Source organism: Rhopalosiphum padi, chromosome 1, assembly GCF_020882245.1.
Source record: "Rhopalosiphum padi isolate XX-2018 chromosome 1, ASM2088224v1, whole genome shotgun sequence".
Taxonomy (NCBI): Eukaryota; Metazoa; Arthropoda; class Insecta; order Hemiptera; family Aphididae; genus Rhopalosiphum; species Rhopalosiphum padi.
The window spans coordinates 24,883,022-24,906,493 of record NC_083597.1 but is presented as its reverse complement, the minus strand read 5'-3'; the positions used below and the strand labels follow the sequence as shown (position 1 = coordinate 24,906,493).

At 31.7% G+C, this 23,472-nt stretch overlaps 1 protein-coding gene across 2 annotated transcripts in view; it reads left to right on the top strand.

Moving 5' to 3' along the window:
* The window catches only part of LOC132918604 ((11Z)-hexadec-11-enoyl-CoA conjugase-like), a 50,574-nt gene extending 28,259 nt beyond the window's left edge, over positions 1-22,315 (top strand). The window contains exons 2-6 of one of the 2 annotated variants that reach the window (XM_060979946.1): positions 9,275-9,358; positions 9,722-9,918; positions 10,002-10,196; positions 13,146-13,668; positions 18,490-22,315. In XM_060979946.1, the coding sequence (XP_060835929.1) occupies positions 9,723-9,918; positions 10,002-10,196; positions 13,146-13,668; positions 18,490-18,874 (1,299 nt within the window). In that variant the 5' untranslated portion in view covers positions 9,275-9,358; position 9,722 and the 3' untranslated portion in view covers positions 18,875-22,315. Of the gene's footprint in view, positions 1-9,274; positions 9,359-9,710; positions 9,919-10,001; positions 10,197-13,145; positions 13,669-18,489 lie in introns of those variants that run through there. The other variant, XM_060979945.1, reaches the window with a different exon arrangement.
* Positions 22,316-23,472: the final 1,157 nt, after the last annotated feature.

Sequence of the window (23,472 nt, the reverse complement as noted above, 5' to 3'; positions counted from 1 at the left end):
GAGCAAAAACTAACTCCATCTTCAAAATTGAGAATTCGATTTCTAGTACAAATTTTATTTAGGTAGTAAGATTTAGTTTTAATTCTGAAAGGAATAACTAAAGATATTACTAGATATTTTCACTAAAATTCAAACTGGAATTTTATACACACGATTAGGTTTTTGTTTTTATTTTTGGTAAAAAGATTGAAAATTTAGTATAAAGTTCTTTGTCATGACTCATGAGTTATTTTTATGGATATTTAAAAATTTCGAAAATACATCTGTACAATTTTTATGTAGCTGTTTTAATTTTAAATTCAAATACTACAAAATTGGATATTGTTATAAAATAATGATCGTTTTTCTGTGTTAAGAGAATTTTTTATAGTATATATTTATTTATACGAATACAAATTTGTTTTTAATGATGCAATTTCATTTTCAAGAAAAGTAGAACGACCTTCTTAAATATTATATGAATCGAGTTATATTTAATAACAGGTATTATAATACCTAGGTTAGGAGTATTCGTAAAATATATGTAACCTCACGATGAATGTTTATTTAATCGATTTGTTTGATTTTCATTTAAATTTATTAGTTATTATTATGTAACTTGTGGATAGAAATCACTACACCATTAAGATGGTTTTAGATTAACTCGTTAATATTTTGTTTTTTTGACATTTTTTTCATTCAATAAGAAAAACGTGTTGCATTTTTGATCTATCCATAATTAACAAAAATATTAGAATACCTACTCAAAAACCTGACCAACAAACGAATGTATTATCGTATTTTACGTGAAATAATTCGCTTTGATTTAAAAAAGTGTCCGACTGCGTTGCTTAACATTTCGTGTGATGCACATTGTACAGTGTGATCGTTTATATTTGGAACGAATCCAATCGCGGGACTTAATATATTATATTATATGCTCGTCGTAGACGTTTACTATGTATAATAATAATATATAATGTAATAATTTAGTAGTCCGTCGCCTATAGAGACGAGGATGATGAGATTCCGGTTTAACGTCTGCGACTTATTTCCGGTTCATCCGTTCGACATATTATTATTATATTAACGCAATTTCTTGGACGTTTTCATACAGGTACTTCATATTATATATATATATATACTGTAGCCTGTAGAATTGGCATGTGGAGGGCTGGGGGTAGGTAGACTAGTCCCGTGGCCTTTAAATTGGTAGGTCTTTCGCCACAAGACGTAATAAGAACGATCCACACGAATTTACAAAAAAAAAAATTGGTTTATTTTCCGTCCCATTACAGCAAACACGCCCGCGGTGAGCCGTCTGCTTGTCTGACACCACAGCGCGTGTACTTAATATTACAGAAGCTGCGTACATTATTTACGACAGTATAACCGGTGCGGTATATTTACGCTTATTTCACCTATAGTAGTTTTTCACTAGTAGTTTTTCGTTCGGTAAAATATGAAATTTATCGACCAAAATTTACAAGCGTAATATGTAGTACACGAACTCGAGCTAAGCCCTATCCGGACATTAATTTCGTAACCAGCGCGGACGTAACCTAGCTCCGATCGGGATCTCTCTGGTCACACAGCTATATACTATAATAATATAGTCCAACAGCTATACAACCGCAACCTTTTCTCCGCGCAGTATTTGTCTCGAGTTTTTCTCAGATCGCCGTCACCGGTCTCGTGTATAATGATGTGACGTGCCATATAATGTGACTTAACCGCCATCGAACGCGACGAATTGTTGGCCACCTCCGCAGAGCAGAAGAATTCGCGGCGCGCGCACGTCGGACGGACGGGAATATGAAGAAGACCGCGCGCGGCCATGCCAAATCTGAATCTAATTTTAAAAGCGACGCGTAGTACGGCGCGGTGTACTTACAACAGTAGGAGGTTGCCGACGGCCGGCAATTAGGCCAGGTACGCGCGTGCGGGCTACTGTTTTAAAATGTAAAATAAAAAAATAAAATAAAACTGTAGGACACTTATATATAATATATAAAGCACGTGTGTAGGTATATAAATATACTGCGACGGGGGAACGAAAAAGCAAAAAAAAAAGTTTTTAAAAATCTATGTCATCCCGTGTACAGTTTCTTGACGCGTAACATGACGTACTCGCTTGCACACACTCGCCACACTACCCACACGTTTCACATCATATTATATTATTGGGAAAATATAGACGCGGTTTATACCTATATTGTTTTTCTGCTGCCGCTTTTTAGCAGCATTATAGCTGGTTACCGTTTACAAAAGTATAATAGCATGGTTATGGTATATGTTACCATGCGAAACATGGCAGGTATAAAAGGTTACATGATATTATGTAAATTCGGGGATCCGTCGATTCTGCCAACAATATGAGTATAGACCGTTTGAGCGAATTGACACAAATTGAGGTCTGTTCGAGCGGAAAGATATATTAAATCGTTTGGACGAGTGCTTATTCCGCTAAAAATATCGTTTGGACGAATAAATATGAATAGGTTTATATGCAAATTGATTTATATGCTGTGTACTAATGTACTATTCAATTAAAAAAAAATTAAAATAATGAAAAATAAAACTACATACAATAAACATAATTAATAATTCTCCAACTTTAAAAATATATTAGTATAGAAATGTACTGTCAAAAATTAATAAAATAAAATCACTTGAGCTATACAAAGTCCGTACGTATTGCTCACGTCAGTAAAAAAAATATTACTCGCTCAATCGGTGTACATTTTTTTAAATTTTTATTATAAATTGGATTCCGTCAATACCTGCAGCAGCGATTTCGTCAGTACAGGATGTTTTAAAATAATCTATCGATTGCCCCACAAACTTATATTTACTTGTGGACATCCTGGTTACTCCTTGACTTTACTTATTATAACTAAAATTAAATTTACACTTGGCAAAATATTTATTTTCACATAATATTTTAAATTTTTAATGAAAAATAAAATCAATAATTTGTTACAATACACATTGCAGACAACTATAGTCTATAATGATAGAACGTAGATTTAAAAATAATTTTTTACGTTTAATTATATAAAAAATAATCTATTAATAATCTACAATATAATAAATCAGTCATCGATCGTCTAAATATTATAATTATATATAATAATCTGTATAATATAATAAAAATAAATAATAACATTTTTATTATTATACTACTAAATGTTTTATAAATAATTTTTTTTTTTATTATTTTCATAATTCAGTTTTCAATAATACCCACACTTATAGAACAATAAAACTGCTTATATATAGTATCAGTAACATGGTGTTTATTTAAATTTAACGTGATAATATTACGACTTGTAATATTCGTTTGGTAAATTTATATTTTTCCGTATTTTCCTGGTCTCGTATAATTTATAATTAAAAGAATCGATATCTATATTGTTTTCAACTACCTGTACTGACGGAATCAATATACCTTTTTCAACACTTGGTTTAGCGGAGTCGATAAAATCCCATACATTTTTATAGGAAAAAAAACTTACGTTTATTTTAAAATTAAAACTCCCAGTACTGTATACGAGTGTATATAGTATCATAACATAATCCTAACTATCTAGATTTACTTTTATTACTTATAGGTACCGTGTAGGCTGTATATATAAACGTTATCAACATTTTTTACAAAATACCCAACACCTTTTAAATACACTTACAAAAATATCTTGATCGATTTTGTTACATTATATAATAACATTCATAAATTCATAATATAAATATTATTAGTTCGTATCATAGAATCCACCAGTCAATTTACCTGTCATCCAACCTCTCGCCATTCATTTTTATTGTGGTGTTCGTGTGCGACATTCTGTCACCAACTACATTCAAGTTGTCAGTTATAAGTCTGAATAAGTTGGGAAGAAAATTTGTTTTAGCATCGAATTGGTATCAGTTTCATGTAAGAATATATTATTGTACGTAAGGAATATACATATAGTAAAAATTAATTTTTTTTATTCATGTAGGAAGAAACTTACGCACGGATGCACTTTTTTCGTGCTGAAACTCACATATACGTCTCGTTTCTGTTTAGGTATAGTGCACGGGTCGAAAGACGTAAAATCAAATATGTAAATGATAATATGTATTATATGTCTCTACGTATTTGCAATAATTAAATTCGATCTGTGTCTGTTTTCCTTCATCGATTCATGATGCATTGGTTGTTCATCGTCGATATCACTCCCAACGATAGTATTGTGTTTTATTGTATGCAATGTATATTGTATATGTACGGCGTCTTTGTCAAATCGATTCATGTGGCATGTTTTACGGCATGGCATTATAATATCGTATATAGCTGTGGGTTAAGCCACTCAAATTCGAACCGACGTTTCCATGCACCGCGTACGCGAAGTAAATACATAATACGAGTTATGTACAATATAATATCATAATAGGTATTATTATTATATATACACAATATAGCCATCGGGCTTATCGAAATGAAATGCTATTTATTATTTTATGTATCTATGATTTTCTGCGCCCGTGTTGCCGTTTCATTTTCCGCGTGGTTTATTTTTGAGGTCCAGAGAGAGAGAACAAACTCATAAAATAAAAATTTGTTAGTACATATTATATTATAAAGTCATATGTATGACGCAGACGAAATTTCGCTCTCAGTAAATACGTTAATATACGGATGCATCTAAACTCTAAATTGAATCGATGTATATACACTATATACACGCGGTTATACACACGAATTTTGTTTTTCAACGTATTTATCGCCTACAAATGCGAGGGGTATAACATTTCAAGTATATTATATATTATGCGCATGTAATATGGAGCGGATTACGACCCAAATGAAATTTGAGATTGAATTGCGCAATCGAATTTATTCAGTAGTAAAACGTTATTAAACGAATGGTTGATTGAAGACGGTTATTACTTATTTACTTATGAGTTAAAACATATTAATATAATATACAGCTGTATCAGTGTGATGATAATATTTCGCTGCGGGTGTAGACAATATTTTAATTGATATTGTGTGATATAATAGCTTTGTATCGTACAGTACATTAGGCTTCATTCAGTATTTCAGTGGGAGGCCGTGTGTATAGTATTTCAAACGGCCTGCCGTTATAATATAACAACCGTAACCAGCTTGACCTCAACTCTTATCCAGCTGCAGTACAGGCGGATTCAGTTTGCGTCACTGTTTTATATTATGTCGTGTTTATTGTACACAATCATACGTCGACAGACCTCTTAAATGCAGTTCAGCGTAAACCGTCATATTATGTCGTTAATAAAAAAAAAATGTATCATAGCTAAAAATTATTCGCCATGCTGCAGGAATTTTTTTACTCGCGCCTGTCGCGATTTATCGATTTTCAGTCGAAACAACACACGCCGCCGTTGCAACCTCGAAACCTCTTGCATTTTTATTCCTTCCCCTCGACGTATAATACGTCATATAAATAGGTATTACAGTGAAATCGCGTCAACGCAATAGTACAACACTACAACGTGCACGGCAGCTGTATTACGTGTATCGTAATCCCTTATATATCCAATAATCCACATAGCTCATTTTTATTCGAAGAACAATAACGTCTTTGAAAATATTTAATTTCACATAACTCGAGGTCATTTTAGTACATTTTCGAGAAACAAATCATTTTTAGAACACTAATTTTTATTGTAGTATATTTTTAAGTTTTTTTTAACGTTAATATGTATTTTTTAATTTCATATTTCTAAGCAGAATATGTTTTTGGAGATTTTGATACGTAAATATCGAAATTTAAACTAATGGTTGATTACTTATAACTTATAAGTATTTAAAGTTATGATGAGTACTCTGGCTTGACTCGGCAATACGTTATTGGTTCACTATTTTGCTCATATCTTTGTTTAACCTTTTTAGAAACTTGATTTTTATTCATCAAAATTCTCAGAAAAAATAATATTATGCTTCAGAATATAAAATTTAAAACACATAGTTAGATGTTAAACCGGTTAATATATTGAATTTGAGTTCAATGAAACTAACAAATGATTCTGTGAATAGAATAGCACCGTGTAATAACTAGGATTATTGATTCCGTTTTTTTCCTGATTATTTTGAAAAGTACTGAGAATTTTTTATTTTGACCTAACTAGATCCAATTTCTTACTAGAAACCATCTTCAAAAAATGAAGATTTTGAATAACTTTTTTTTTGCTCCAAAATATGGTTATAAATTAATTAATTAATTTAAAAAAATAAAATACTGTATTATAAAGTCAATCCATGCAGTATTCGCTTCGCTTATGAACTAAAAAATGTATGCATATACAGATATTCGAAAAATAAAAACTTACAAAATGATAATACTATAAAAATAGTAAAAATAAATTAAAAAAAAAAAAAAAGTGTAATTGTAATGACATTATAATACATGAAAAAAATATTTAAAAAAAAATCAATTATTTCCGATATCATATTAGTGTTAACATACCAAATTGTATATTGAATTTATCAGTATTCAGTATATTAATGAAATCATTATAAACGCTTTTGCAAAAAATGCAAAATATTATTGCTGTAAGTACAAAATTAATCAGAATATTTTTCCCAAAGAGTAGTCAGTGTTTGGACTATAAAATCATTTGTTAAAATCTTTGATCAGTTATTGTTGTAGTTCCAGAATGATTGGTAATTTTTATCAGACTTGATTACTAACCAATTACGAAAGATTTTGTTGCTACTATTAAAACTAGTTCACTTAAAATATATTGTAAAGGTTTCAGAACGTTTTGTTGTCACCAGTGCAACCAAATATTCTGGTTATAACAGCAATATTCTGGTTGTATATACAAGTTATTTTTTTCCTATAGTACATTCGGAACTTAGAATAATCAACTGTCAACTGTTCCCCCTCCCTCGTTTATACTATATTCATACCAATACAATAAGCGTAATAATTTCGTATTGTATGTGAAAATAACCTCTCGTTAGTCGTTTCTCCAAAAAGGTTTCATACGTATTGCCACGTCGGTCAATATATATTATATAATATAATTTATCAATTTTTATTTTTCTCGCTTTTGTGTTCGATCATGTCCAATAGTGAGTATACTTTTGATGAGTCGGACGTTTGAAATTTACTGGAATACATATTCCGATATTATTTATTATTAAATTACGTTATTTTCATATTGTTTCGTCGAATCGAATACCGCACTGGTCGACTGTTACAGCATGTACGTGTAATGTGTATAGACCGCGAGGAATATGAAAGAGAGCATATAAAATGATTATACACGACGTTACTGTTTTAATTTAATTTTCTTTTCAGAGAACTTCACTTTGTTCCCGTATTATGTTCCTGCATATTATGTATTTTCATTACCCGAGGAATAACGAGAGAAACGGAAAAAAATATATTCGGATTATAACTAAGTCATTCCTTTGTATCTGTTCATTGTCCGTTTTCTGTCGGTACATTATTTTACCGATTACATCTGTACCACACTACCGTATGATTCAAAGTATTCTGATTGTCCGTTTACGGATACAACGCGTATATACTATGTAAAGCAAATTTCGCTTATTCGTCGCTTGATACAATGCGTTGTTACTCCGTTCCGGCGATAATATTTATAACTATATCAACACCTATTATTATAGTTGTATGATATTATACCGTCCCCATTAGCCGTCGTTTAAAATAGTGCCTTACATAACTATTATTTATAGTCAACGTATTATGCATATTATACACTATTATTTACGTTTCGTTTTATATTATTACGGTGTGATCGATGATAAAGGTGTTTGCTTTTTATTTTTGAAACGTCAGGCAATAAGGGAGTGTAACGCATGTTATTATTATATGTATATGAATAACGACGTACGATGGCACACGAAATATATGGTTTTTTTGATGTTTGTTAACACGACCGGAGAATTTATGTCGCTCCGTGTAGGCATAACACAAGTCCGCGATGTATTTAAAAATATTCGGCAGCACGCTGTAGTATTAAACTAGAAGCGCCGTCGGTGATGTATTTTCAGTGGTATACCTATCGCCTGTTATTTGCTAATCTGATAAAAACTGACGAGGAGATAGTAAATAACAAGAGGAAAAATTAATTTGTTTTCGTCGCAATGTGTAATTATAATATAATACGGTAATGGGATGCGCGTATCTATTGTAACACAACACACGTATAGGTACAACTACGTACAATGTACTTATATATATACAACGTGCATAATAGGTACAACCATAAAAGTTGACCAAGTTAATTATAGTATATTAGTATGGCGCGTTGTAGAAGGATCATTTAGTGTTATAAAAATGCATGCAATAATATTATGTCAAAAGCAAAAATACAATAATATATTATATAGTTAGGTATATTATTATTTCTAATTTAAATATAAATATTCATTTTTTAAAAACACCCGAATATAATTACTATATAATTATCGATATTGTAATATAATATGCATAATATGCATAGAATATTATTGAGAATTTTCCACGTTTTTTTTTTTTTTTAATTTTTCGAGTTCAGTGCACTTACGATTTTTTTCCATGCGAATCCTTTTGAATAATATTACATGATTACCGTTCGTTCAACATATTAATCTACACATCTATACTCCTCGACAGAACGCCACGGAAAATAGGTATCTAACATGCATTCGCATTGTCAAAACATTTGCAATAAACAACGGGGAATAAATTATCGATACGCCTACGCTACGCGAACACTGTACATCGACTCCCCCGTAGACAACACACACCAACCTCGATACTTGACCTCCATTGCTTTAGACATATGTATAGATATCTACACTACTGTATAGAGTAATTTTACATAATTGCTTATGATTCATTGTCCATGCGTACACGACAGAACAGATTTGCGTGAAAATCCGATTTCAAGCACCAGAACAACACTGCATCATGCCTTGTTAAAAGCAGAAATCCGTTAATAGGACAAAATTAATATTCTCCCATGTATCGCCTTGCGAGTATATAATATATAGATTCATATTATTACTATTATTAACATAATATTAGGTATAATATTTATAATGATGTGAACTCTTGCTGTGACGCCGTTTAAGATAGTAGATAGACCGAGTTATTGCAATAATAAACGTAATGTTTTTGTTTTTTAAATTGGACGTTTTCCAAGTATATTATGTATTATTATATTATGCGTATATAGTCTATTATTATATAGTGTTGAATAGTGTTAAAAAAAAAAAAAACTTTAAACCTATGTCTTTTATGTTTTTTTCTAGATCGATCCCGTTCATATTGTGTCGAGAGTGACAAAAATGTATAAGTAACATTAATTGCACATCAACGACATATAAATCATCGAGGTATTTATACGGCTAAAAATTTATTTCTGTAAAAATGTAATGTTTTAAAATTATAATTTACCATAAACATTATTATAAAATGATAATTTCGTAGAAACGCTGACCCGTAATAATTTAGCGTGGCGACCAATTATTGTCATCTTTTTTCTTTTTATTAAAATAAAAAATTTACAAACTGTAACATTATAATATACAATAAGCTAATAGGATATAATGGCGTGGAGAATATTTACATGACAATATAGTATGAGGAGGAGGCTAATGACTGAACTCTCGTGCGGAGCGACCAATTCTAAAATATATATTATATTCCATGTGAATACAGTATAATATACTTACATACTTATGTTTGATGATATTCAGAATGAGTCCAAACGCCACAGATTCGAGCACCATACTCAGGGAGGAGAGAAAAATGCCCAACGGTTGTGCAAACGGATGGTCGAGCATGTCGGATTCGGCTGAAAAACAGTGTTGGAAAGGTCAAGCATTTCTCAAAATCAACGAAATCGTCGGCCTGGTCAAGTATTACTGTTTGCGAGCATACATTGTATTTTGGCGTGAGTATCAAAAATATAACAATATCATAGCGAAACCGATGTTTTGCGGTTTGCGTTCATCCGGCAAAATTATGTTGTTATAGACGAACTGTCTATGAACCCGAGGGTGAGGAGCAGTCCTTTCAGTCCACCACCAGCCGACGAATTGGTTTTGTCAGCTGACGATATATTCTCTACGAGGCGTCGACGTTTGTTTTTCACAAGCATCCACTTGCTGGCTCTGGCCGGCCTCTACTTCTGCGTCACGGGCCAGGTTAAGCTATACACCGTACTATTCGGTAAGTTTTTAGTTTCCTATTATATACATTTTTCAAACATATTATTACACATAACTAGCAACGTTCAATAGGAAGCGTAGTTTGTCATTCGGTGTCGTGTGTAATTTAGGATTTTTTTTTTAGTCTTTGTACAAAGACAAAGTTCTTCAAAGAGTCCACAAAAATACCTCTACATGTAAAATAATAAATGAGATTGTTAAGAATGTAATTTGTTTTTTAGTATATATATATTATAATGCCATAAAAAATATATCCATGTTTAAAATAAAACGGTGTATTAAATATTAAGTTCTACATAATGCAGGCTTGGTGTAGTGAATTTGATAGTTGTCAGAACGTATTATATGCGAAATCTTGTGTATATTGTTAAAAGTGAACTAAAAATAAAATTATATTTTTGAAACCACGATAGCAATTATTGTTCATGTTCAATCTAAACGAAACGATTAAATATAAAAACCGCTAGTAGGTATTAAAGTCAGTCCATCGTTATTCGTATAATTCATAGTGATCTTCTATTTACAATTTTTTTTTAATGATTATTTTTTTATACAATTTTTACTGAAAAGTAACTAATTATTTTTGTGGTATTCTTCGAATCACGATTGTTTATCACAGTATACAATTAAAGCTTATATAATTGCTGTTATCGAGAATAGAAACTATTTGATCAAAACGAGTCTAATGGATGAATATTATAACATATTAATTAACAAACTCTTTTAGACAATATTTAAAATTAAAGATAAAATTTTTTTTTTAATTTGCCAATGTTACATTGTAATAATTTATATTATGTTAAATTATTTAAAATCATAAAGAGTAGATAATTCTGTCAAAATGGAAATATAACGTGTATAATATAATATAATTAGGTATGCATAAATTAGGTATAATGTAATACATAATATAGTTAAATTAAATATGTAAAAATTGCTTCAAAAAATAAAAGCCCGACGCTTTTACGTAAAAGGAAAATAAAAATAAAAGTTTTGTTTTAAATTCTTTGATTTTGGACGAATGGAATTATATAATTAATATTTTATTCAATAATTTTTATAAAAGTACAATCACAGAGGGGAATAAGGCATTATATAAATATAAAAAAACTCATTTAATGCATTAAATAAAACAAAACTCTAAATAATTACTAAATTCGTTTAAAGTACTTATTGGTATAGTCGATATCATGCGCGATTGGACCATTATGCTTATACAATAATTATGTCCGTATCGCAATTAAATTAATTTATAGTCGCAGTGGTTCCCAGTCTTTTTGGATACACGCCCCCTTTTAAGAGTCACCAGGAATTATGGCGCCTCCATAAATTTTACTGTAACAAATAAGTAAATAAATTATATGATTTTAACCGTATACATAATAATAACTCATTTTCATCTGTACGTATGTGTATGTATATATACATATATGTATATATGTATTGATGCTTGAGATATTTTTTACTGTATTAACAAAATTACGACTATATATTATATAGACTGTAGAGCATTACTTTTTTAGTACAAAATCAGAAAAAAACATTTAACCTCTAGTTTTTCGTTCACTCGTCCCGCTGTGAACATTTAGAACGACTCCGTTGCGGGCCAGTCAACACTGCGCAGCTCTATATACTCCCGATGTCACATTTATCGCATCATCCCTCTTTTGTTCCAATACAATAATGGGTACTAATAATAAATAATTCAGTGTTGGGTGAATAATTGCTTGTAAATAATGAAGTCGTTATTTAACTCGTCACTTTTGAAGATCAAATAGTAATGAAAAAATACTTTACTTTTAAATAACAAATAAACTTTGTTACTCTACAAAAACTTTAGATTTGTTACGCGTTATATATTTTAGGAATATTGCTTATCATTGATTATATTTATTCGTATTAATTTATTCGTATAATTTTCATCATATTCTAGTTTTCCTATCTTATTTATACTTGGAAAATTATTTCCAAAAATTGAATATACGATTTAGATAGATACATTCGTTATATTTTTAACCTCGTGTTTCATAATAGCGCTGTATAATCAGGTGCTACTTAATTGTTATTAAATTTTATCAATTCCTATAAAATATAACTAAAAACATAAAAAAAATGCAAAATAAAGGTTACATTTTGTTTGACTTGATGTATGAAATTACATTGTGCTTGGAAAGCAATATTATCGGTCATCCAGGGAAAAAATGCAATTTGCATTTAAATCCGTTTCCTACTTATCAAAGATAATCAATTATAAATTTATAAATTATTAAACATTGTCGCTACCTGGAAAAAAATCTGTTATTTACAAAAATCGTGAAGTATTTTCATTTATAGTTTTTTAAACCGTGTTCTAGAACTCATATTATTAGTACATATAGCCATATCATATAAGTTTGCTCATGACTGTAATTATTTGCTTTATCCTGAAAATTATTCTCGCCATGACACTTAAACAACGGTCGATAATAATATAACCATCAGAAATATCATTATAGATAAAATATTTGTTTAAATTCACCGATAATAAACGTTACTATAAGAGCTCACTGCGTATTACCGCGGTCATTACTAGAACGTTAAATAAAATAACGGCCGATAAAAACGATGATATTTCATTTAGAACGGAGGAGTTTGGCCGATATCTTTGATTTTAGGTATTAATCAAATTTATCATAAGCCGCGCGTTTATACCGCATTCGACGTTTAAATAACTTCAAATGTCTACGGACAACCAAGTTTATCATACTATAGACGATTCGATTGGCAGCATCAACTGCTGTTGGAACTAATCGTGCGTATTATATAATATATACGTATATTGACAATTTTCTAGCCTTAATTTATATTATAACCAATCGAACGCCGTGTACGATTCGAATATTAAAAAAAAAATGTACCCATTAGAGAGGATTCTATGGACGTTTTTAACGGTGTTTTCTGTATGTTGCAGCGCTCGCGGTCGGCACCATGTCGTCGATCGGCGTGACGGCGGGCGCGCACCGGCTGTGGTCGCACCACGCGTACAAGGCCAAGCTGCCGCTGCGCATCATCCTGGCCCTGTTCCAGACGGTGGGCGTGCAGTACAGCATTTACAACTGGGTGCGCGACCACCGGCTGCACCACAAGTACACGGACACGGACGCGGACCCGCACAACTCGAACCGCGGGTTCTTCTACTCGCACGTGGGCTGGGCGCTCATGATGCCGCACCCGGCGTTCGAGTCCAAGGTGTCGTCGGTGGACATGACCGACATGGAGTCGGACTGGGTGGTCATGTGGCAGTACTGGCTGTACGCGCCGCTGGCCGCCGTCCTGTCTTACGTCCTGCCCACCCTCGTGCCGTGGTGGCTGTGGGGCGAGGACCTGCTGGTCGCGCACCTGGTGGCCGCCCAGCTCCGGCAAGTGCTCACGCTGCACTCCACGTTCCTCATCAACAGCGCCGCGCACATGTGGGGACTCAAGCCGTACGACAAGTGAGTGATACCCCGCGTCCGCCGCCGCAGTTATGATGCTATAATATTGATGTAGGTAGGGGAAGGCGGGGCAGAACCGTACTACTAACTTCTAGGCACTGTAAAACTTACAACATTTGAAAAATTTGAAACTGGATTGCGTAAATATATCACAAATATTGTTAGCTTCAATAATATTGAAGCATTTTCAAAAAATCTTAACTTAAACTAAAAAAAAAAATCCGAATTTTGAAAGTACCCAAAAATACGATTTTGCCCCATAGGTGGGGTAAAACCGTATTAGTCTTGGGGCAAAACCGTATGGATGGTTTTATGATCTAAAATAGTAGAAATATAAAAGGCACCCTTTACAATACATATTAATATCTCCCATCTCCAAAAAAAAATCTTGAGTTAAGTATTTTGCATTTTTATATTAGAATAAAAAAAAATAATAACTCATTTAACAACTATTTTTCATTTTATTATGAACACAATTTTGTAGGGTAGTTCTTTACCTTACATAACAAACTTTTTAAATAAAATTTAAACCAAACATGTTTAAATATTCATGTAAGTAACAAAATAATGAAAATAAAATAAACATTAAACTTAATACTTATGTTATGTATAGCATACGGTTTTGCCCCACAGTAGGTGTATTCAAATTAACAGCAATTAACTAAAAAGTATAAGCAACATTCCTCCATATTATATCAATAAATAATCTGTACTTTTTTTGCGTAATTTTATGCAGTTTTTTTTTACAACAAACAAATATAAGTATAAAAATTTTTAATGACAATATATGAAAAAAAAATAGTGATTACACATATTTTGTGATAACAAGAATTTGAGCGGGAATTTGTTAAAAATGAGGTTAATAGTTATCGATAACAATAACAATAACAGTCATGGACAAATTAACATCAATAATTTTTTTTCTATCTTGACTTATTGTTCAATAAACCTTATCATACGGTTTTGCCTCTCGTACGGTCTTACCCCGCCTTCCCCTACTTACGCATGGCGGGGAGGAGATCCCGTCCGCGTTAAGAGGGACGTCTTGCACACGCGTACGACATATATGTAGGTATATATTACTATAGTAATAATGTTCGTACACCAGTTTCAATAGTGTGCTTTTAGTTTTAATATTAGAGTGAATTTTCTTATTATCAAACTTTTAGGTAAGAACATTATCTGCGTTCTCTCGTTGGCTTTTTACGATATTTTAATTTTTAAGTGAATTATGAGCGTTTTTAAATATTTAATAATTTCATACTCATAACTCGCCTAAAAATTAAAATATCGTAAAAAGCCAACGAGAGGATACAGATAATGTTCTTACCTAAAAGTTTGATAATAGGTCAATTCACTCTAATATTAAAACTAAAAGCACACTATTGAAACTGGTAAACGAAAATTGACTATGTCAAACGTGTGTAAGACGGAGACAACACATACGGGTGAGACGTCCTCTTAAAGGCAACGAGAGACACTCGTTATTTTTACACTAACGTTTTTGAAAGCGTTTCTTTAGCACGTCTTTTATAAAAAAAAGTTATAAGATTTCATTTTACAAAGCGTAATATCATTTGGAGTATTTCGATTTATAAAAATTGAATTTCCACAAGCACTTCTATTGTTTATTAGTTATAAGTGTATTATACAAGTTTTGACGAGCAGAGTATGAAGTGGACCCGTATTTTTGCGGGTACCCTTGTACCACTCCACAGATTTCTATACATTGGAGTACACCAAGCAGTATTTAGATTTGGAATAAGAAATTAAAAATGCATATCGTCATTAAAAAATAAGTAAAACTATAATTTTTTAAAAACTTTTTGTTTTTTTTTAACGATTTTAAATTTTCTAAAAATTTTTTTCAAAAACGTTAATAGTTTATCAATGCAGTATAAAATGCATTATAAACCAACCCCAAAGAGTATATTCAATATAATAATAAACGTAATAATAAAAGTCAAGAAATCAATGTTTTACAATAAATTAGAAATAATGCGCATTTTCAATAAAAAATACACAGCTCTATAGTGATACCTAATAATAGTTCCGAGTGTTCCTTTACGATCCCGATATTGGTACTACCGTGGTAGTCTATGATGATAATAATAACACAATATAGTCAATATAGTTCAAAATATCGACGCCTTTACAGCGATGCTATTTTTGCTGATATTTATCGATTGGATGAAATATCTCATTCGAGTTATTCGAAAGTGCAACATATACAATGGTGTACGGTTAAGAAAAAAACTAGCTTGGCATTTTAATAGAACGCTTTCGTCGGTACACTACATCAACCACTGTCTATAATATACACGCGTATAATATAAAGTGTATTTTTTCCCCCTATTTTTCGTGCCAACTTTACCGCCGCCGCGTAAAAGTAATGATTTTCAGTTGTGGTACGACAGTGGTCGTATAATAATACAAAATCGTCGATCGTGGTGAATTAACGACGATGCTCATCATTAAGTCGTACACCTATACACTTTTATTTACAAGATATATTTATTTGAAAAATGTTCTTACAAGAACTGTTGACTAATCTTCGTAGTCAAGTAATTTGGAAGTTTTTTCTTTTTTTTATAATACAGTTCTATAAATTTCCGATGTGACCTTCACTACACATCATAACGAATAATATTTGGTTACGCTATAAAATACATATAAACGCCTTCAGTTGAGGCGTTGCTATACTACACTAAAAACTGATTAGAACGAAAGAGTTCCTATCCATCTTAAGTATAGTACACTAATAATTATCTACTTGAACCTAAAAGAAACCTTTCCTCACAACGGTATTTAACAATTTAGTATGGATATAGCTTATATTAATAATCATTTCTCAAAATTCTCTTCTTCTTCTGTAATCACTTTAAATTTATGTATAAAAATAATGTGACCAAAGCGGGACTTAATATAATTTATTTGATATACTCGTGCGTTTTGAATGTCTAACGAAAAACCCTACCACTTATCCTGCTTATATATTCAATGGTAGCACTTATAATATATGTACATATAATCCCCGCACGAAAATGCCAAAATCCAGGGGGATAACCTATAGCTAGCTCTATTGAAGGCGGCGAACCGTCACCTTTTTTTTTTTTTTACTCATTCCCTTAGAAATGCGATCACTCCGTCCTGAAAATCGGATTTATTGGGTAGTACCATAGAACTTATACTATGAGAGAGATGACTACGGGGTTCATGACTTGCCCCCGCTCATCACTCACACTCTATACGACTACAGCCCTCGCGATTATCGTTTTGTGGTAGGTAAACGAAAAACCGCTTACACTGCACTTCTATTATAGTACACGTTTTACAACGGGCATAACACGTTTGTACTGAAAATGTACCTTTTTACTGTTACAAGTTTACAACACTCAACAATACAACAATACCCGTTCCACCAAATTAGATACTGACCGATTTCGTTTTTCTCCCAAAACAATTTCTGTAATATTAAAAGTTGTAAAATAGCAAGTTTATTTAAAATAGGAATTATACAAAATATTAAAAAATCGTAGTATTATTATAGATTTTAATAAAATCATTAATATTGTGATACTGTAGTTATTATTGTTGTACTTAAAAAAAAATATGAAAAACTCTTTACGAATAATACAGATTTTATAATTTCTTAATATTATGTGCAAGATATAAAATTAAATTTGTTAAATCATATAATAATATATCTGCATTATGCTGCTTACTGTTTTTCAATATTTTATAGTATTTTAAATAAACTCATTGTATAACAACTTTTGCTGCAAACGGGTACCGCCCTTTAAAATGGTTTGAAATCCACGTTTCGCGGATTGGGCACAACCGATTTATTGGGGTGGGTTTGCGATGTTTGTGTATAAATTATTAATACACTAGTTGGTGTTGGTGTTAATATTTTATATACTCTTCTACGGTAAACGATTAAAGTGTTTTTCAGATGATTATACCAGTTACCTGACCCGGTCGTCGAGATTAATAACTGTATCGATTGTCTATTGCCATTTTGCGTATATATATATACATTATACACATTCCAATAGTATTTCTTTAATCGAGTCCTGGTTCTCGAGAATTTACAGAACTATTTAATTATTAGACTTGCAATCGACGACGATCATAGATTTACAGGCTTTAGATCACGTTTTAAAGTTTAAAGTATAAACACGAATAAAAAATGCTGTGATTTGTGTGACTATTTATACGTAAAACAGATGGTCACACTCGAAAATTCTCATATCGATATAATATAAAATAGGAACACTCGTGACAGTCGTAGGTACTCGTAATTGCCCGTACAGCGTTGAATATTATTTCATCGCGTGGTCTCTGCTCGTATTTTGCGTCATCGTTGACCTATACCTAAATTGAATTAAATATATTATACGTATGTCTGAGCTTGACAATAATTAGACATAGGTATTCGTTAGTTCAGCGGTTCCCAACCTTTGTGAGACTATTACCCATAAGTCAGGTTAGATATTCAAATACACCTCTCTCCCAAAAAAAGTTGAGTAAAAAAATAAGGAAAAAAATATATTTTATGATTATAGTTATAATTTATTTTAATTTTTCAAGCAAAGAAAACAAGAGTTATTACAAGTCATAGTACACGTGACTAAATAGATAACAAGTACTTAAAATTAAAATAAATAGTTTAACCTTTGCCCCTCAAAAAATCGTGTTTTACCCCCAGGTTGGGAACCGCCGCATAGCATTAATAATATACATATATATAATTGATAATTTCGGTTGGTGCATTAATAATAATAATATCGTCGTGTTATTCGTTTCCTTGTCCGCCAGGAACATCAATCCCACCGAGAACATGTTCGTGTCGGTGGCCACGTGCGGGGACGGCTGGCATAACTATCACCACACGTTCCCTTGGGACTACAAGAACGCCGAGCTGCTCGACTACAAGCTGAACCTGTCCACGTTGTTCATCGACGCGTTCTCCCTGATCGGATGGGCGTACGACCTGAAGACCGTGCCCACCGAACTGGTGTCCAAGCGGGCCCTGCGCACCGGCGACGGTACGCGCAAACTGCCGGCCAAGGACGGCGCACGGACGACAGCTGAGGCGGAGGCGGCAGCGGCGGCGACGTGTACGAACGTGTACGGCTGGTCCGACAACGATCTGCCCGAAGAGGACCGCCAAATGGCTCAAATATACAAGAAAAGCGATTAGTGCGATGCGTCGTCGAGTTCCGCTGTCGAGAGCGGTGAGATTGGGGGGGTGGGGGTGGGAGGGAGTTTGGAGTTTTACCAATATTTTCATTATTCTCAGGTTTTTTTTTTCTTTTCCATTCGTTTTATCCAATACCTTTATTATGTTATATCGGGGGATGAGTGTTTTTTTTCTCTTTCTTTTAACCATTTTCTCTAGAGATAAATACGATTAGGTATTATAATAATATAACGGTTGTAATATTTACGACGATAAGCGCATCCGCGACAGTCCCGGGAACTGTGTAACGAACGCCAGCAATAATCGAGAATCGTTTTCATCATTATCGTCTTAGTCTCGTCGCGCATAATAATAATATTTATTATAAATGTTCGGCGGCCGAGGTTGTTTGGAAACAATAAGTGTCCGGGACGGTCACGTGCGCTTAGCTATCAAAAAGACTGCAGGACATGTATAGGATGACTCGTCAAAAATTCGAGTGATTAAACGTTTGATGTAATAATATATTATATATTTTTATGATGACTTCGAATATAATATTATCCACACACAAACACACATTATTTATGTATATTTATACCGTGTAGTAATAATATAACAATATACCTATGCGTAACACATCTATATTATTATAGTGATAGAACTGTTAGAAGTTAGAATTTCTAATATATAATATATATATATATATATATATATATTAGACATATATATTAGACGACAGCGTGGTTTATATACTGAAAAAAACGGAGTGTGATTGATTGACCGATCGATTTGCTATTTTAACGGGCACTTCTTTTTTTTTCACGCACACACATACACACGTAAGTACATGTCTTGTACACATCGTTAATCTCTCTGGACTTGATCTTTGAATTTAGAAAAACCGCAATGTTTTTCTCTCGTACAATTTTTTTTTTCAGTGGCTATATAGACGCATCACGTGTATTATAGTATTAGATATATGTATATTTATATAATATATATATATCAGGATGATCTTATTATCTTAAATATCACAATATTATAAATGGATCGCACCGTAACGCGATCGTCTGACGCTAACAACTGTGCGCGACAGGCCCGCGTATTGTGTATTAAGCATATTATTACAATGATACGCGGTCGCGTCGCATAATATGATAATATGTCTCGCAGCAGTCGACTCCGCAATAATATTACTATTCTATTATTTTTTTGTGTAGGAGACATCATTGGGATACATGCGACGACGGGCTTGACTTCTGCAGAGATCCACGTTGTATATAAATAATAATATAGGTATATCCAATCGGAAACGTCCTGCGCGGCGCCGGCCGTCGTAATGTCATCCATCGATTAATCCATCGTACGCCGTTATTTCACTATAGGCACCCGCTACTACACCGTATTATTAATATTATATGCGCATTACGTACTTGGTATTATGTGCTATCGTTTTTGGACTTAAAAAAAAAAAAATAAAGCTCGAGATGAATTCAAGTCACTTTGTACGAGCGATTCCCGAGCGGCCGACTAAAACGGACATTTCTCTCGTTAACATAAATTATTATAATGCAAATATATATTCGGCGGCCGCCGCGCTGGGGACGTAATAAAAAAAAAAAGACATAACAACGCCCGCGACACACATTCGACGTAGTATAATACTCCACCATTTAGCCAATTTTAGTGTTTAAGAAATTTAATGTTAGTTTTAAATATTATTTCTCTACGTTTGTTTTCTGTCAACCGTCGTGAAATTCTTTCGCTCGATAATTTCTAGAATTTAATAGAAATAAATATAAAACATGTAGATGTCGGTTAATATTAATATTATTATTATTATTATTATGTCTGTCAAAAACTTTTACTGGCTGTGCTCAATAGTAAATCTATTTATCGAATAAACATTATTTGTAATTTATGATTAGTAATTTTATTTTATTTTTTATTTACATTAATAGGTGACATACTTTGTTTGTTATCTTGAGTAGTGAAATACTATTTATTTTTGTTACTGGGTAAAAATAATGCGTAATTATATTTATCCTGAAAATAATATTATAATATATAATTATACATTTTTCTGGCGTCCTTAATAAAATGCAACACCGTCAATTTAAACATAACTCGTTGCGCCTCCTAACTAATTTTTAATCTCGTTTTTTTGACATTAAATTGATACTATATATAAAATAGAAGTACCTATACATTTTGAAAATGTCATCAAAAATAATTTATCCATTTTCTCACAGTTCAATAAAATTATTTCTTCTATCGATAAGCCACTAGCGTAACACGCCTTTCACACAGTTTATACATAAACACGGGTCACATAAAAATAGACTAATACCTATACCTATTAATCGAAATATCGCAATAAAATTATTTCTGATCAATTGTTTGCATTAAAATGATTTTATCATTAACACTAACTTTTAATAATTTACATTTTTAAATTTCTACAAAAACATTTATTTTCAATCTATATTAAAAAAAAATTACTAATAATAAAAACTATTTATAAGATGTCTTGAATTGTTAGATCACATATAAACAATTATTAAATTGTATTTTTTTATGAACTATCAAAATAATTAATTATAATTGGAATTTGTACCTTATAACTTAATATATTATTACATGTAATGAAACCTATAAATTATAATTATAGATACTTGGAATAATTAAAAATATTCGATACACGTGTTTAACTAGTACCTATTTTATGTTTATTTACAAATATAATATACTTACTATTAAACAAATTGAGCTGTACAATAATTTGTTTTCAACTTAATATTACGACTAGTTTAAGTTAATGTTAAATGTAATTGTTTATTTTTATTCACTCGATCAATATTATACTATATAGAAAATATCACTGTTGGTCTAATCCAAACCGTTTACATGGGTAGTATTAAATATACAACGCTTTGCACTCAAATTACTCATATTTTTCGAGTTCAACTTGAAATATATGGTCGTCAAAACCGTCATTGTTCGGGTTTTGTACGGATAGACAATACTCGGCAAGAAGGAAAACCATAACGTTCGGGTGTATACAATACTATGGTAATAACATTTTGTCTATGAAAAATATCCCGAGTTTATATATATAAATGTATCTTGACATCGTCATTTTTTTACCTGTCAGTAATTCGGATGCAATGCGTTGGTAATATTGTTTAGCATTAATTATCATGTTATTTCTAGATATAAATTATCGAATATCTAGGGTAAAAGTTATTACTGATTAAAATTAAAATGTATTCTAGATTACGTTTAAGTTGATAAAATAATAATAATATATAAATATATATATATATGTCATACATACTCTTAAGACATACTACTGTACGATTTAATATTTATATAGTTTTGGCAACAGGACCAAGTGGATTGTAGATAAATGTTTATCAAAAATCAAGAAATATAATATATTATAGATTACATATTTTATTTTCTGTCGTTTTCTTATTTACAGCGCCGCATTACCGCACTAATACTGTGTACAATAAGTATAAGTAATCTGCAGATTGTCGTGATTGATCTTCGAAACGATTTGATTGAACACATATTCGGTTTACTCGTAAAGTCGTAACTACAAAGTCGACCGATCACATGTGTGATATATAACATGGATATATACTTGTTTACGGTCGACGTGGGATAAATTCGGTAATACATCATTGTTACTGTTTTAAACGGTGTTTTATCTCTGACGAGCAAATTCACTTTTTTGTCGAGAGTGTAATATTTCATTATCAGCGACGTTACATTAAACGGCTGCGTTTGTGGTATTATCGCCAGTTGTGTTATACCGCGGCTCAGTTATATTACAATAGGTTTGTGTTTACACTTTTTCAGGTATTTAAAAGGTCGAAAGACGATTGTAGAACATGCGACCATTATAGTCTAACGTCAACAAACCAAATAAACGAAAACCTGTGTTATTAAATATTATGTGTACGCGTCGTTTGTTTTTAAATCGTTTAGAACAACAGTTACGTTTATGGGCAATCATGAGTTTGGTAATGAGAGCAGTTTACGGCTATTAACTCCTAATTAATTATAATAACGATTATGCACACGTAGGGCAAAACGATTCGGGTGTATTGTGCATTTTAAATCTGGAAAGTGTATATTTTATGAACAATTATAATTCGTGTGAAACATTTCATTTTGTTTTTAATCATTGTTTCACAGAAATTGTAATATTTGCTATAATATTCAACACGGCAAGAATTAATAAATTAAAAAAAATGTTTATTATAATATTATTTTTACGGGTATAACGGCGTATAGTATAGGCAATTTCACTACAATACTGCAATGAGTACAACGACGCGTATTCGTTTTCTGCCTGAAGGTTGTTTTTCAGGTTTTATTTTTTTTTACTTAATAATTATATATCGTTCGAAAAATCATTAATCAGAATAAGTGGTAAGACGGGAAAGTATATAAATTTTTAAAATACAATATGAATGCATATATTATTTCCATTGTGCTTGATGAAAATAATCAAAACGTGTGATTGAAATTGAAATTTATAGTGCATAAAAATAAATTTAAAATTAAAAAAAAATCGTTTTTTCTACGATATTTTTGTATGGCAA